The sequence below is a fragment of the Ascaphus truei genome, chromosome 4 (assembly GCF_040206685.1).
Source record: "Ascaphus truei isolate aAscTru1 chromosome 4, aAscTru1.hap1, whole genome shotgun sequence".
NCBI classification, from domain to species: Eukaryota; Metazoa; Chordata; class Amphibia; order Anura; family Ascaphidae; genus Ascaphus; species Ascaphus truei.
Genome location: NC_134486.1, coordinates 188,075,267 through 188,091,830, shown reverse-complemented (window position 1 = coordinate 188,091,830; position 16,564 = coordinate 188,075,267). Strand labels below are relative to the sequence as shown.

The window sequence follows — 16,564 nt, the reverse complement described above, 5'->3', positions numbered from 1 at the left end:
TTTCTACCCCCTTTGTATCTAAAGCCCTCTCCCGCCTTAAACCTTTTTCATTGACTGCCCCTCACCTCTGGAATGCCCTTCCCCTCAGTACCCGACTAGCACCCTCTCTATCCACCTTTAAGACCCACCTTAAGACACACTTGCTTAAAGAAGCATATGAATAGGACTGTGGCTATTCTGAACACATGGCACATAAAGCTTGGCCCCCTGCAGATGCACTTACCAGAACTCCCTCCTACTGTCTCTGTACGTTCTCCCTACCTACCAATTAGACTGTAAGCTCCTCGGAGCAGGGACTCCTCTTCCTTAATGTCTAAAGCACTTATTCCCATGATCTGTTATTTATATTATCTGTTATTTATTGGATTACCACATGTATTACTACTGTGAAGCGCTATGTACATTAATGGCGCTATATAAATAAAGACATACAATACAATACAATACTGTTATTACAGTGTTTAAAGTAGTGAATACAGAAAATTAACTCAAAAGACTTAAAAGGGGAAAAAGAAAAAGAAGGAAATGTCATTGCTTTTAGAATATTCATTTCTTTTGTTGTCATACCAGCTTAACCTCCATGCATTTGTAGAGTATCCGACACTGGATACTGGATACCCTCCAGGCTCACCACGGCAATTTATACAATTACGATTCCTATCACATCAAGATTGTCTCAGTGGTGAAGCTCTTGATTCTTTTTTTTTTTTTTTTTTAATTTAATTTCCCTAGCTAGTGTGTTTTTACCTCATCCATTTTTTGATTTTCAGGACTGGAGAGTAGCCCTCGCAAGATATCTATTTCCTATATAGGTTCTCCACGGTTCCCAGACGTCTATGTATTTCTATACTGTGTCGTTTTGTATCCCCGTCAGTTTTTCCATAAGACAGATCCTCCATAATCTTGCTTTTACAGCGTGTATGGCTGGCTGCTGTTCCTGTTTCCAGGCTTTAGCTATTTCGCATCTGGCAGCTGTATATATGTGTGTCAGGAGTTTGTCGTCAGTTTTTTCTATGTTTTCAATTGGCCTGCATAGCAGTACCTTCCAGGGGTCCAGGGGGAAGTCATACCCAAGAATTGTCTGCGCCATATCATGTGTGGCCCTCCATAGTTTTGTTACCTTTGGGCACGTCCACCACATATGTATAAACGATCCCTGCTGGCCACACCCCCTTGTACACACTGGGGACATGTTTCTGAAAAATTTGGACAATCGTAGTGGGGTGTAGTACCATTGGTGGAGCATTTTATATGCATTTTCTTTTATTAATACACATGTGGAGCTCTTTGCTATTCCTTCAAATATGTTATCCCACTGCTCTTGATCTAGTTCTCCCAGCTCATCTTCCCACCTCTTCCTCAATTTGGTCTGTACTGCTGCGGCACAGTTTATTCGAGCATTTGCCCGTTCTGTGCCGCAGCAGTAGCCTGGCGCGCGCCCGAGTGTGACGGGCGCGCGCCGAAGCAGCGGAAGAGCGCCCTCCGATCGGGGCGCTCTCCCTACCGCTGGCGTGTCCGCCGGGTCCCCCGGAACCCCCTGCCGCTGTCCCGCGATCGCGGGACACCAGGGCTCCCTCGGGGAGCCCTTGGACACGCGTGCAGGGGGCGCAGGCTCCCGATGACGCGTGACCGCGCGTCTATGACGCGCGGCACGCCGAGGGGCGGCCACTAGCAAGCCGGGAAATCTCCCGGCTTGCGGATCTGGCCGCACTGCGATAAAGTGTGTCGCCAGTGTATCTCCAATTCCTGTTTGCCTTCTGCAAGTATGCTGTATACTTTAGAGATTAGGCCCTTTTTCTACTGCTCACTTTTAAAGCTTTACATTCTTCTGCCCCTCATTACATCTCAGCCCTAATTTCTCGCTATGCACCATCACGACTCTTGCGTTCTTCTCAAGGATGTCTTCTTTCTACCCCCTTTGTATCTAAAGCTCTCTCCCGCCTTAAACCTTTCTCACTTTCTGCCCCACACCTCTGGAATGCCCTTCCCCTCAATACCCAACTAGCCCCCTCGCTATCCACCTTTAAGACCCACCTTAAGACACATCTGCTTAAAGAAGCATATGAGTAGCACTGGATAATCATGGACACATGACACAAAGCTTGGCCCCCTGCAGACGCACTTACTAGTATTCCCTCCTACTGTCTCTGTACGTTCTCCCTACCTACCAATTAGATTGTAAGCTCCTCGGAGCAGGGACTCCTTCCTTAATGTTACTTTTACAGTATGTCTGAAGCACTTATTCCCATGATCTGTTATTTATATTTGTTATTTATATGACATGTATTACTACTGTGAAACGCTATGTACATTTTATGGCGCTATACAAATAAAGACATACATAAAGACATACTTCATAATGTTAAAAAGCTAAAAAGGGCAGATCTCTTGGATAGATGCAGAATGAATAAATCAAATGAACAAACTAATAAGAATCATGAGAAGGAGATGCCTCTCTTCATTACGACGTACTCAAAACAAGCCGGCATCATTAGATCCATTCTGAACAAACACTGGGAGGTACTTAGATTAGATAAGGACCTGGATAAATACACCAAATTGAACCCCAAAATAGTGTATAGAAAAGCAAAGACACTAGGTACCTATCTCTCGCCGAGTATGTATAGAACCAAAAATACTACCATAAGTAGAGTTCCTAAATATATAAATGTGGATCCTGTAAATTTTGCAAACATGCTCTACCTATTAAATCAATAAAAAGTATACACACTGACCAAAAATATAGGATTAATTCCTTTTTGACCTGTAATACAAAATATGTGGTGTACATTTTAAGGTGTGCATGTGGTTGCAGTTACATTGGAAGAACCATTAGACCTCTGAAAATAAGAATCAGTGAGCATATCAGAACCATTAAGAACAAGGATGATAAATTTCCAGTCGCTAGACATTTTAACCACAGTTCAATGGGTTCAATAGACCGACTTACATTTAGTGCCATTGAACACACAGCAAACCATCCGAGAGGAGGAGATAGAGAATCTCTTCTTAATTGTCGTGAAATGCATTGGATTTATACCCTTGGGACTTTGATGCCCAAGGGTATGAATATTGACTGGGAATTAAAGCATTTCCTTAAATGAATATGAAATGATATGTAACGTTATAAAATCAGTATATAACTAGATTGATATTACATGAGCATGACAATTGTTTTATGACTGTTTATATTATCTTATGATTGTGATGGGGTCTTTGCATTTATCTTCATTTCTACCTTCTTTTTCATTTCTTTGTGAAGTTCCTTTTTCCCTTCCACTTTTCCTTCCCCTCCCCCCTTCCCCCCCAAACCCCCCTCTCCCCATTCCCCCCTTCCCTCCCCCTTCCCCCCTCTCCCCATTCCCGCCTTCCCTCCCCCTTCCCCCCTCTCCCCTCCCTACCCCCCTCCTTCTTTCCTTTTACCCCTTTATTTTCCTCCCATAATATTGATCAGTGGATGATTAGCCTCTGTATATATTTTTCATTTCTTCATTTTTTCATGTATATACTTGTCTATGATCAAACCCTAAGATAAAATATTATAGACATATTGCCATTGATATACAGCAGCGGCAGCTCTTATTCGAGCAAATGCCGCTGGCTGTATGAGGCTGGGAAGCGGGTAGCCGCGGCGCGTGGCGGCGCACTGTGACGTCACAGTCACAAGCGCGCCCGGCTTCCCCGTCTTCCCCGGCTTCCCCAGGCTTCCCCGACACCCCTGGAGTTCAAATCTAGGTAAGCGGGGGTGCGGGGAAGCAGAGGGGCAAAGTAGAAGCCGGGTTCGTGGTGTCTTTGGGGGGGTAATTGCGCGCGATGTGGAGGGGGGGTGCGTGGGGGAAACGCGGCGGCGCGCGTTTTTGACTGGCGGCAGCTGGGGTAGATCCCGGCATGCCGCCGGCATTCACTCGAATTAAAGATGTCGCTACTGTACAAAGGTAGTTTTATTGAATAGAATTTTGCCATATGGGCTATGGGAATGTACATTTTACAATTTCTCTCCGTTATCTGTTCAAACGTGTATCTTGGGTTTTAACTTTATTCATATTGGCATGTATTATGATTTATTGATATCCTCTTCCTTACCAGATCAGTTTATAAGATTGTTTTTAACATGTTTATATGTTTGGTTTTAATATTTAATTATTTCTTCTCGTGGGTGCTGTTACATAGTTGCATAGTTACATAGTTACATAGTGGATGAGGTTGAAAAAAGACGTACGTCCATCAAGTTCAACCTATGCTAAATTTAGACAACAGATACTTTATTTTATATCTAAACTTACTTATTGATCCAGAGGAAGGCAAACAAAAAACCTATTAAGGGGAAAAATTAATTCCTTCCTGACTCCAAGAATTGGCAGTCGGATTAATCTCTGGATCAACATCCTTCCATGTATACTTATTTGGTATATCCCTCTATACCTTTCCCATCTAAAAAGATGTCCAACCTTTTTTTGAACAAATCTATTGTATCTGCCATCACAGTGTCCATGGGTAATGAATTCCACATTTTAACTGCCCTTACTGTAAAGAACCCTTTCCTTTGTTGCTGGTGAAATTTCCTTTCCTCCAACCTTAAGGGATGGCCCAGAGTCCTTTGTACTGTCCGTGGGATAAATAGTTCTTTTGAAAGCTCCTTGTATTGTCCCTGAATATATTTATATATAGTTTTAATATCCCCTCTTAGACGCCTCTTTTCTAATGTACTGCACCGACACACTTTATTCGAGCAAATACCCAGTATGTACCTGGCAGATACCTGGAATGCGCCGCTCCTCACCTCTGACAAGCCCCGTTGCGTTTGCCTTCCCAGCCTGGGTTCATGCCTGGCTGACGGGCGGCTGATCTGTTAAATGATAATGATTAGGATTTAATAGGCTGCAATGCTTCGCGTGTCTACCAGATGGCATAAATTCATGAATTGTAATGCAGTATATATATATATATATACTGTGCAGTATTGCAGCCAGCGGGAATAAAATGCTTCAATCCCTGCCTGGAATATAACCCAATGCACTCGGGCAGAAAACAGTCACAAACCTCAAAATACCCGGGTATACCCGAATTCGTGGGTCTAGGTCTAGCCGAGCTCGAATAAAGTGTGTCGCCAGTGTAAATAAATCTAATTTAGCTAGCCTCTCCTCATAAGTTAGAATGTCCATCCCCTTTATTAATTTGGTGGCTCTTCTCTGCACTCTCTCTAGTTCCATAATGTCTTTTCTTAGGATTGGTGTCCAAAATTGTACTCCATATTCAAGGTGTGGTCTTACTAATGCTTTGTAAAGGGGCATAATTATGTTTATTAACTTCCCTTCCATTCATTGCCCGTTTGATGCAAGATAAGATCTTGTTTGCCTTTGCAGCTACTGCATGACATTGGGCACTATTGCTAAGCCTGCTGTCTACAAGCACTCCTAAATCCTTCTCCATCAAGGATTCCCCCAATATATCTCCATTTAATTTGTAAGTCGCCTTTTTATTCTTGCATCCCAAATGCATAACCTTACATTTATCTGTATTAAACCTCATTTGCCATTTACCTGCCCACGTTTCCAGTCTCTCCAAGAGAAATTACATCCTGCTCTGATTCTATTACCTTACACAATTTAGTATCATCAGCAAAGATGGAGACTTTGCTCTCGATCCCAACCTCAAGGTCATTAATAAACAAGTTAAAAAGCAGGGGTCCCAGTATCGATCCTTGAGGTACTCCACTCACGACTTCAGCCCAACCTGAAAAAGTTCCATTTATGACAACCCTCTGTTGTCTGTCCTTTCACCAGTTTTCAATCCAAGTGCATATATTATTACTGAGTCCAATTTTCTTTATTTTGTACACCAACCTCTTGTGTGAAACCGTATCAAAAGCCTTTGCAAAATCTAAGTAGACCACATCAACTGCATTATCCTGGTCTAAATTCCTACTTACCTCCTCAAAGAAACAAATAAGGTTAGTTTGGCAAGATCTATCCTTCATAAATCCATGCTGACTATTACTAATAATTTTGTTTTCCATTAGGTATTCCTGAATATTATCCCGTATTAAACCTTCAAGTAGTTTCCCTACTCTTGAAGTTTCCCTACTATTACTGGTATGTAATTCCCCGGGTGTGATCTAGCTCCCTTTTTAAATATAGGCACCACATCTGCTTTACGCCAATCTTGTGGTACTGAGCCTGTGGAAATGGAGTCCTTGAATATTAAATATAATGGTTTTGCTATTACTGAGCTTAACTCCTTGAGAACTCTTGGATGGATGCCATCGGGGCCAGGTGCCTTATTTACTTAAATTTTTTAAAGCTTATGAAATTCTTCCTCAGTTAACCAATTGGTCATTAATATGGAGGTTGTGGCTTCCTCCTGTGGCGCTACTATTGAACTTGATTCTTCCCTGGTAAACACAGAGGCAAAGAATTTGTTTAATACCTCTGCTTTTTCCTTATCTCCAATAATCTGCCAAACCATCTCACACTGAAAGGGTCCTATATTTTCTTTTCTCATTTTTTTGTTATTAAGGTACTTAAAGAACTTTTTAGGGTTGACCTTACTTTCTATTGCAATCCTTTTTTCATTGTCCATTTTTGCTAATTTAATTGCCCTTTTGCAATTTTTGTTACATTCCTTATAATTCTGATACGATGTCTCTGTCCCTTCTGACTTAAAGAATCTAAACACCTTCCTCTTCTTGTCCATTTCCTCCCCTACCTGTTTATTTAGCCACATTGGTTTTGACTTATTTCTTTTATACTTATTACCCAAGGGTATACACTGATAAGTGTGTTTTTCTAACAATGTTTTAAAGACTGCCCATTTATATCTACATTTTCCCTGCAAAAACATCATCCCATTGTATTACTACTAGATTAGACCTCAGTTTATTACAATCTGCCTTTCTAAAGTTTAAAGTCTTTGTTGAACCCAAGTAATCTGTTTTTTGATAATTTATGTCAAATGAGACCATGTTATGATCACTGTTACCCAAATGTTCCAGGACTTGAATATTTGTTATTACTTCTACATTGTTTGATATGACCAAATCCAGAACTGCCCCTCTCCTGGTTGGTTCCTCAATAATTTGGGTCATATAATTATCTTTAAGCACCCCCAAAAACCTGTTTCCTTTTGTTGTAATGCTAATCTCATTGCCCCAGTCTATGTCTGGATAATTAAAATCCCCCATTATGCAAACATGACCCATTTTTGATGCCTTCTCCATTTGCAAATGTATTTTAGCTTCCTCAATCTCACATATATTTGGTGGTTTATAGCATATTCCCACAAACATTTTCTTTATACTTTTACCTCCACTGCTAATTTCTATCCACAAGGTCTCTACATTTTCATCATTCCCTTCATAGACATCATCCCTTATAATAGGTTTTAGATCTGGTTTAACATATAGACATACTCCACCTCCCCTTCTATTTGTTCGATCCTTCCGAAAAAGAGAATACCCCTTTAAATTAACTGTCCAGTCATGAGTTTCATCCCACCATGTTTCAGTAATGCCTATGATATCATACTGCTCCTTTGTAGCTATTAATTCAAGCTCCCCCATTTTAGCTTCTTGCATTAGCAAGCATGCATTTAAGTTTTTTTTCAGCCTGTACTATTATCTTATCTGCTCCTTCCTTTCTGCTCCCACTTGGTTTAGTCTTAAGAAGTTTTCTAGTATTATCTCTATTTACTATGGGTATCTCACTGCTTGTCAAACTTGCACTTGCCCCCATTCTACCTCCATACCACCTTGTATCCTCATCTATTCCATTTAGTTCATTACCTGTTTCATTCCCCTCCCCCCTCCATCCTAGTTAAAAATCTCCTCCAACCTTTTTAGCATTCTCCCCCCTAGCACAGAAGATCCCTCTTCATTGATGTGCAATCCGTCCCTAGAATATAAATGGCACCTCTCAGAAAAGGCATCCCAGTGCTCTACAAACCCAAACCCCTCCTCCCTGCACCACTTTCTTAGCCATGCATTAACCTCCCTGATCTCTGACTGTCTCCCTGCGGTAGCGCATGGCACTGGTAGTATTTCAGAAAATACTACCTTGGAGGTCCTTGCCTTAAGCTTTTGGCCTAGATCCCTGTAATCATTTTTTAGGACCTTCCATCTTTGTGGTGGGTGTGGGAGTTTGAGCTTGCTGGGAATCTGTGTTAACCTATGTCTCTTTTGGAGGCTGTGGCACCTCCTCCCAGAGCTCACTCCTCCCCCTTCACCCTTTAAGTTGGAAGGTCATTTCACTTGCTGCAGGAACAAGACCCATTATGGTTCCCCTCTCACAGAGGTAAGGGGAAGGGTTCACAGTGTAGTGTAGGACCTGCATTATCTTGGTTATACCTTGACGCTGGTATGCAGGCTTATGACGCCTTTGGCCAAAGGGTTAACTAAATAACCAATTATTATTATTGAAGTATTTTACTTTATATGTTTTGTCAATTGGATGCAGCATTGGGCACCCCCTGTCTCTTGTTATATACAATTGCCACGCTCAGTAGCTCTCTGGTTGACATAAATATATATTCACTTTGTGGTGGGTGGGGGAGTTTGAGCTTGCTGGGTATCTGTGTTAACCTATGTCTCTTTGGAGGCTGTGGCACCTCCCCCCAGAGCTCACTCCTCCTCCTTCACCCTTTTAACTTGGAAGGTCATTTCACTTGCTGCAGGAACAAGACCCATTATGGTTTTTTCCCCTCTCACAGAGGTAAAAGGAAAGGTTTCACAGTGTAGTGTAGGACCTGCATTATTTTGGTTATACCTTGACGTTGGTATGCAGGCTTATGACGTTTTACTTTATATGTTTTGTCAATTGGATGCAGCATTGGGCACCCTCTGTCTCTCGTCCCTAGAATATAGATGGCACCTCTCAGAAAAGGAGTCCCAGTGCTCTAAAAACCCTAACCCCTCCTTCCTACACCACTTTCTTAGCCATGCATTAACCTCCCTGATCTCTGACTGTCTCCCTGCGGTAGCGCATGGCACTGATAGTATTTCAGAAAATACTACCTTGGAGGTCCTTGCCTTAAGCTTTTGGCCTAGATTCCTGTAATCATTTTTTAGGACCCTCCATCTTTCTCTAACTTTGTCATTGGTGCCAACATGTACCAAGACCGCCGGGTCAATCCCAGCCCCCCCCCAATAATCTGTCTACCCGATCCGCAATGTGCTGAACCCGAGCACCCGGGAGACAACAAACTGTTCGGTTCATGCGGTCCCGGCAACAGATTGCCCTATCTACCTTCCTAATAATGGAGTCCCCTACCACCACAATCTTTCTTTGCATCTGAGCATCCTGAGTCCCCATTGTGCTGGAGGAACTATTCCCCTGGCTGCTAGAGGAATTAGTCTCCCCCAGCCTTGCCATTTCTGCCCCAACATTCCCAATATCTTCACTCAACATGGCAAATCTATTGGGATGTGTCAGCTCAGAAACGACCTGCCTCTCCCTATTGCCCCTGCTTCCCCTTCTAACTGTCACCCAGCTACCTACCTGCTCCTCACTAACAGCAACTAAGCTTCCTACCTGCTCCACACTAAAAGCACCACCATCTGCACCACTAGTCGAAGCAAGGGCCTGCTCAGTGAGCTCTAAATCCCTTTCAAGATTGCCAATGTCCCTCAATATTGCAAGTTGCCTCTTCAGATCAGCAATCTCTGATTCTAAAGAGACCACCAGTTCACACCTCTCACAGCGGTATGCTCCTTGGAACAGCTGCTCCAAGTGCACATACATGTGGCAAGATGTGCATTGAGTGGCATTTTCAATCCTGCTTATTCTAGCAACTATGAAGTTTAGAAGTACTAACAGTAAACTGTACTTCAATAAACTATACCTTGTTTAACTGCTTCCTTGTTAAAACTGCTTCTGGTTCTAACTGCACACACTTTAACCAATCAGCACTTCAATCAACCACACAGATCAATCAGTACACGCAAGCTCAGGATTCGTTAGAAGCCTCTGTTTAAATAGGGACACCCACCAGGTGTGTTAGGTTATCAATTAAAAATACACGCGTTGTATCACAGCATACACTTGCTGCGCATCTGATGTATGACACCCACCCTACTCGAGCGTGTAATTACCAGTTCTTTCATCCCATTGGTTCAGGGCTTGAGCCAATCGGATTGTACTCTGACGATTTCGCGCCATGTGTTATACACGTCATTGATCAGCTGGAGGCGGGGGAACTCCTATATCAGCTGCTGCAGACACAGTCTGTAAAATATTCTCTTTGAAAAAGGGCGACGGCCCGAAACGCGTAAGAGTTTTTACTTATCCCATGCCATGATGTCTACCATGGATTAAAGGACTTTTATTCATCGGTGTCTAGCCCCCCTTCCTTCACTTGCTGTGCTCCATTTTTCCCGTGAGGAATCGTCTGCTAAAATTTACCCTAGTTCAGGTATATTTAACAGATAATGAGGTGACACAGATACAGGACATGTACAGTTAGGTCCGGAAATAATTGGACACTGACACAATTTACATAATTTTGGCTCTGTACGCCACCACAATGGATTTGAAATAAAACAACTGAGATGCAATATAAGTGCAGACTTGCAGCTTTAATTCAAGGGGTTGAACAAAAATATTGTATGAAACGTTTATTTCAGGGGCTCAAATGTAATTGGACAAATTAACACAATCATAAATAAAATGTTCATTTTTAATACCGCGAACACAAACATGTGGTGTCCGTGACACGCAATCTGGCTGTGGAACACACCGCCATCTTGACCAACCTACTGCATAAGCTGTGTAGGCAAAGCTGTATCCTCCGTTGTGATGACGCGTCTGCTAACGACCCCGGCGCGTGATATCACACCGCATGTCTTTCAAGCGCATTGGAGGCAGAGACAGTACAGGTTGGTTAAGATGGCAGTGCGTTCCACGGCCAGATTGCTTGTCACGGACACCACATGTTTGTCTTCGCGTGTCTTTGGGTCCTTTCACTGGTGAGTCTGATTATGTCTAATTGGTTTGGGTATATATGTACGTTCACTGGCACTCTTTCATTGCACATCCCTGAGAAAAGTCACGGTTAGCTGACCGAAATGTTGGATGCAGTGCCTTGTTTATTCTACATCAATACAGTTGTTTAATCTACTTGGCTGTGTGCTGTCTCTCCTTTCCGGATCCACCATCTGGTAATATCTGCTTTCTATGTGCATATGGGACAAGCATCAGTTTATTTGCGTTTACAGTGTACCTTCTGCCCTTGTTTGAGATATATATATATATATATATACGGGTATTTTTAAACCGCGTGCAGACGCGGGCTTTTTTTTTTCGGCGCGACCGCGAGATGCAACTGGTGCGCGGGCAAGTTCGGCTGCTGAAAAAAACAGCCCCGAACATTGCGGGTAAGCTTAAGAATAAGCTTAGCCGCAACAGTGTGTGTATATATATATATATATATATATATATATATATATATATATATATATATATATATATATATATATATATATATATAAACCATAATACTGAGTTAAGTTATGGTGAGTAAAAAAAGTGACAAAAACCCTCCACAGGAAAGCAAATATGCAAATATAACTGTATGCTCATCTGCATGTCTTAGGCGGGGTTGCAGACCTGCCTAAAACATGCAGATGAGCATACAGTTATATTTGCATATATATATATATGCAAATATAACTGTATGCTCATCTGCATGTTTTAGGCAGGTCTGCAACCCCGCCTAAGACATGCAGATGAGCATACAGTTATATTTGCATATTTGCTTTCCTGTGGAGGGTTTTTGTCACTTTTTTTACTCACCATAACTTAACTCAGTATTATGGTTTATATATATATATATATATATATATATATATATATATATATATATACACACACACTGTTGCGGCTAAGCTTATTCTTAAGCTTACCCGCAATGTTCGGGGCTGTTTTTTTCAGCAGCCGAACTTGCCCGCGCACCAGTTGCATCTCGCGGTCGCGCCGAAAAAAAGCCCGCGTCTGCACGCAGTTTAAAAATACCCGTGGTGGCGGCCGCTTTAGACTAAAGGCGGCCGCCTCTGTATATATATATATATATATATATATATATATATATATATATATATATACACGACCATCAGCCCCTGTCAATCCACTGCTGTATGTATGTATGTATATATGTATGTATGTATGTATGTATGTATTAAGGCCTCCCTAATGATCTTTCATGTACTGCAGTTGCAAGCCTGTTCATGTTGCTCCAACACATTTTCTAATGGCATCTTACTTTTGGTCATTTCAGTATTTTGATATTGCTTGCAACTCAGTTGAGTAGCATTTTAATACAATGATGGTAATTTCTTCTTGTAACATGCCTGGCCCACTGCCATTTTCATTTCTTCACCCTTGTGATGATGTCACCAACTTTGTTTGCATCAAACCCATTTATTCTTTTTCCTGTATTTGGGGATATTACCCAGTATACATCTCTCCGAACTTATTTGAGTTGTCTGAAGCCTCTCAATTACAATAAGTTCACATTAAGAGTCCAAGATACACATCCACATGTGAGCGTAGGCAGAATACACGTTCCTCTTCAACAGTACATGTTTCCCTTCAAAGATTGTCTTGTTTCTTCCAAATGCACTCCTTCCCATCATCATTGTTCAATCGATTCATTCAAACTCATCCTATTCATTCATACTTGCTGGCCATGGTAGACATAGTTTTGGACTTCTACAGTAGTTCTGTTCAGTTTATTTTGAGATGAGTAAAGTTAATACATTTCTTGAACACCACTTTGGTCTTGCTGAGATTCATATGGATGCCCACCTTCTTACTTGCCATGACGAGTTTCATGAAATACTGTCGCGGCCCCTTTTAACCTCCAACATCCCCGAAAAAATTCGGGGATGTTTTCCGTCTCTCCCCCATTTCTCACAGACTTTTCCGCGCGGCCCGAAATCACCAGATAGCGCTAATAGCGCTAGACAATGAAAGCGCTTAGCGCTAGATAATGAAAGTGCCCGCAGGCGCCCAAAACTGCCGAAAACGGCCCGTATCTGCCCGCATCTGCCCGCGATTTAAAAAAATTGCGGGGAAAAGGCCGCAGGAGGCTAAAGGCGGCCGCCACTGTCTTACTAGAGATACTGTACAACATAATGTGAAGCATATTCTGAGGATAGCTACTGTACATACATATACACAAAGTATACAAACACAATATGCATTTTCACATTTGAATAACTTTAAAGCACCCCTATTATGTTCTTTATTAATAAATAATCAGCAGCTAGAACAAATGACCATGTAGCTGCATGTTACACACTTACTTTGACACATCAAGCAGGAAGTCATTTAGCTCAGTCTGTTTCGCCAATCCTCTACATACCTAAAACATACAAAGCAGCATTAAACTAACATGCATCTTTGCTTTCTAAGAAAAATCACAAGTTTTCCAGTAAAAAATATTGTTTGCCCAAGCAACATTTTAACAGATTTAAAATCATGTGAAGTACGAAAATCAAGAAATTATCTGGTCTATAAAATGTTTGGAAGACAATAACTTTAGGACTCACTTGCATTTGATGTATTGCTACGGAGGCCCAGGCAAGATTTGCGGTTGCAACCTGAAAACAAAAACAAAAAAATGGATTCACTTCTGAACAACAAATCAGTAAAAATACTAGGCACGATAAAGTAAACAATTCCATACTTGATGATTTTATAGTGTAAAATACACAAAATGTCGAAACTTACTATAGGTAAATCACTGTAAAGTGTACAAAGTTCCAATCATAAAATTGATTAGAAGAGAATGAACCAATGATTTGAATTGGAGATGGATACATTTATTCTTGGCTAAATAATCATCTTTTTCTTTGTTAAAGATGCTACACATAAATATTGTAACTAAGGTTGACTGTGGGTACATGCTATATCATAAGTAAAACACACCCTGGAGTGAAAATGCAACCACAGTGCCATGTCTATGTAGCGGTCATGTAAAATGGCTACAGTCATCTCTCCTGCTGACAGTAAGGCCTGGTAAGTTGTGGGCATGCCAGCAGTAATCATGGCGGTTTGCCCTCACACCCTGGTGGGGTGCCCTGTGTATGGATGGGAGTGGTCACAGGCTCTGACTCCATGGTTAGTGATGTCAGAGGTGTGTCAGCTTCCAGAGTGTACATAAGGCACAGCACTGTGTCTAAAAGTTAGTTCTATCTGAGTTCTGTGTCCTGCGTGGTTCTGAATAGTCTGTAAGAGTTACAGTATGTTATAGTAGCTGAGTAAGAAGACTGTGTCCAGGGACCTGGCACAGGGTAAAGACATCCCGGCTGGGATAGGGAATCCCTATTAAAGGAGAATTACACCTTTCAAAGGGAAGCACTGAGGGACAATGAGTGGCTAGAGAAACTACTGCGAGGGGCAGCTAGCCCACCTCAATCAATAAAGATGCTCCTAATCACAAACCCTCTCGTGTACATGTGTGGAGTGAATGTACAGAGAGGAGCACCACAGAGGAGTTCCTCGCCAGGACCATCCCCAAGTGACCGAAGGGACCCTGATGAGGTGGAGGCGCTGCACTGGAACTAGGTAGGACTCAGCTGCCTGTCTGGACGGGTCCTCCCCACACACCATCATGCGGGAGACTCAGGAGTCCTGTTGCCAACAGGTGCACCACCAGACACTACCACACTGTAATGGGGACTGGTTAGACCACAGGGGCCAATGTGAGATTGGGTGGGTCAGGCCAGTTCACAAAACCCGTTACATCTATAAATACATAAGGGACGTTTTTTTGGCTGCTCTATTAAAAATTATGCCACACAATATTTAAAGCAGCAGCTTCTCAGACATTAACACTGATTTTTTGTTTAATCTTTTTTGTGCATTTAGCAGATAAGGGAGGTGCACAGAGAAGAACCACTATGCTATTTGTACAGAATAATACACTTTCCCCATTTACTAGATAAGGGTATATATACAGAAAACAATCCTTGTACCAAACGTGTGTGGCCTAAGGAAGCAAATCTGTGAGGTGAATTGTTTGCATGGATGTGACATCTACCTCATTCAGTACAGTAGCTCAAAAAGCCATTTTTATTTCTCCATCAGTTCTGAAGTTTCCAAAACGTGGATAGACCGTATCCACCCGCCACCCCCCACTAAAAGACACAGTAGACGAAATATGGTCATATAGTATTCCCCGTCGTGACGTAGAGACTCATATTCATATTCCGGCATATTGAGTGAAGTGGACAAAGGACATTGAATTCACAGCTACATTAAATCTGAACACCTTCAGTGTACATCTGCATTGCCCCAAAGACGGATGCCTGATGGGGTTCTTCAAGACCTGCTCCCCTCTGTACAGGACCAGTGTGCTAAGCGTTAACATTTGCACCCCCACCCACTGGAATGTTAATGATCCAAAAGGACTTTAAATTCATCTGCGTCGCCCCAAAGGCAGACAGCGTTTGGAGCAACCGAAGGGCAGCTAAAGGGTGTGAGCCGTTTGCTGCCGTTCGCTGATGTTAAAGCTTTTCTATTTCAATCTGAAACTCATCATCTCTTGTATACCCTGTACCCAATTTTTCAACTCTATCTGTCCATGAAATGTCTCAGAATTGACTATATATTCTCTGTTCTTTTAATGTAACCATGTATTGTTATAATTTTGTGCTCAGGACATACTTGAAAATGAGAGGTAACTCTCAATGTATTACGTCCTGGTAAAACATTTTTATAAATAAATAAAAAATCTACATCAAATGGACAGAAAAGACCAGACTGATACAAGCTAACCGCTAAGATAATGAAGGGGTTAACCCTTCCTTCCACCTCACACCGCCCCGGGGGCCTAACCACACTTCACGAGGCAATTACCACCTTCACTAACCCCAACAACACCCCCCCCCCTCACACACCATCCCCTTCCAAATTTTGCTAATAGTGATTTTGGGAATTAACCACAAAAAATTAAAACATGTACTGTATAAAAAAAAAAAAAAACAGCACCACATTAAATAAATACAAACAATATTAAAATAAATTACTTGCCCCCTCTTCATTAACTCAGTGACTAATCACTGTGACAGTGAAGGGGTAACCAGGCTCAACAATAAAGGTTAAGCCCATCTGGTTACCTCTGATTAATGTATTGCGGTTCGAAAGTGTCAGCTCTTGAGCCCAGTGATTGTCAATTTATGTCTATAAATTACGTGACAAAGAATTTTTGTGTTTTTACCTTTCCAGTTGTGCCAGCAAACAGAGATTGCTAGGCTATGAGTTTCAAGGGGGGGGGGGGGGGTGGGTTACGGAGAAAGTCTTGTCAAAATGTGTCTAGGTAGCCGTGTTCCAGAGTTGCTGTATACGCTAACAATGTACCCGGGAATCAGGTCGGATTCTCGGATACAATGCTCCGGCAAAATCTCCCTTTGAAAATGCTTGCACGACTCACTGCCAGGATTCCCTGCTTCAGCACAGACCAGAAAGGTAAATGGGGCTTTAGGATGTGTGGTATTTCTAGAATGGTAAAGGGGTCCCTAGTATAAGAGGGGATGCCCAGTTAGTGCTCTGATCACCCAGAACCTGGTATA

At 42.0% G+C, this 16,564-nt stretch overlaps 1 protein-coding gene across 6 annotated transcripts in view; it reads right to left on the bottom strand.

The window, feature by feature from the left end:
* The window catches only part of PDE10A (phosphodiesterase 10A), a 938,782-nt gene that overhangs the window by 338,134 nt on the left and 584,084 nt on the right, over nt 1-16,564 (bottom strand). For all 6 annotated transcript variants that reach the window (XM_075596713.1, XM_075596710.1, XM_075596711.1 and 3 more), the window contains 2 exons: nt 13,541-13,591; nt 13,295-13,353 (listed from right to left, as the gene is read on the bottom strand). In XM_075596713.1, the coding sequence (XP_075452828.1) occupies nt 13,295-13,353; nt 13,541-13,591 (110 nt within the window). The remainder of the gene's footprint in view (nt 1-13,294; nt 13,354-13,540; nt 13,592-16,564) is intronic.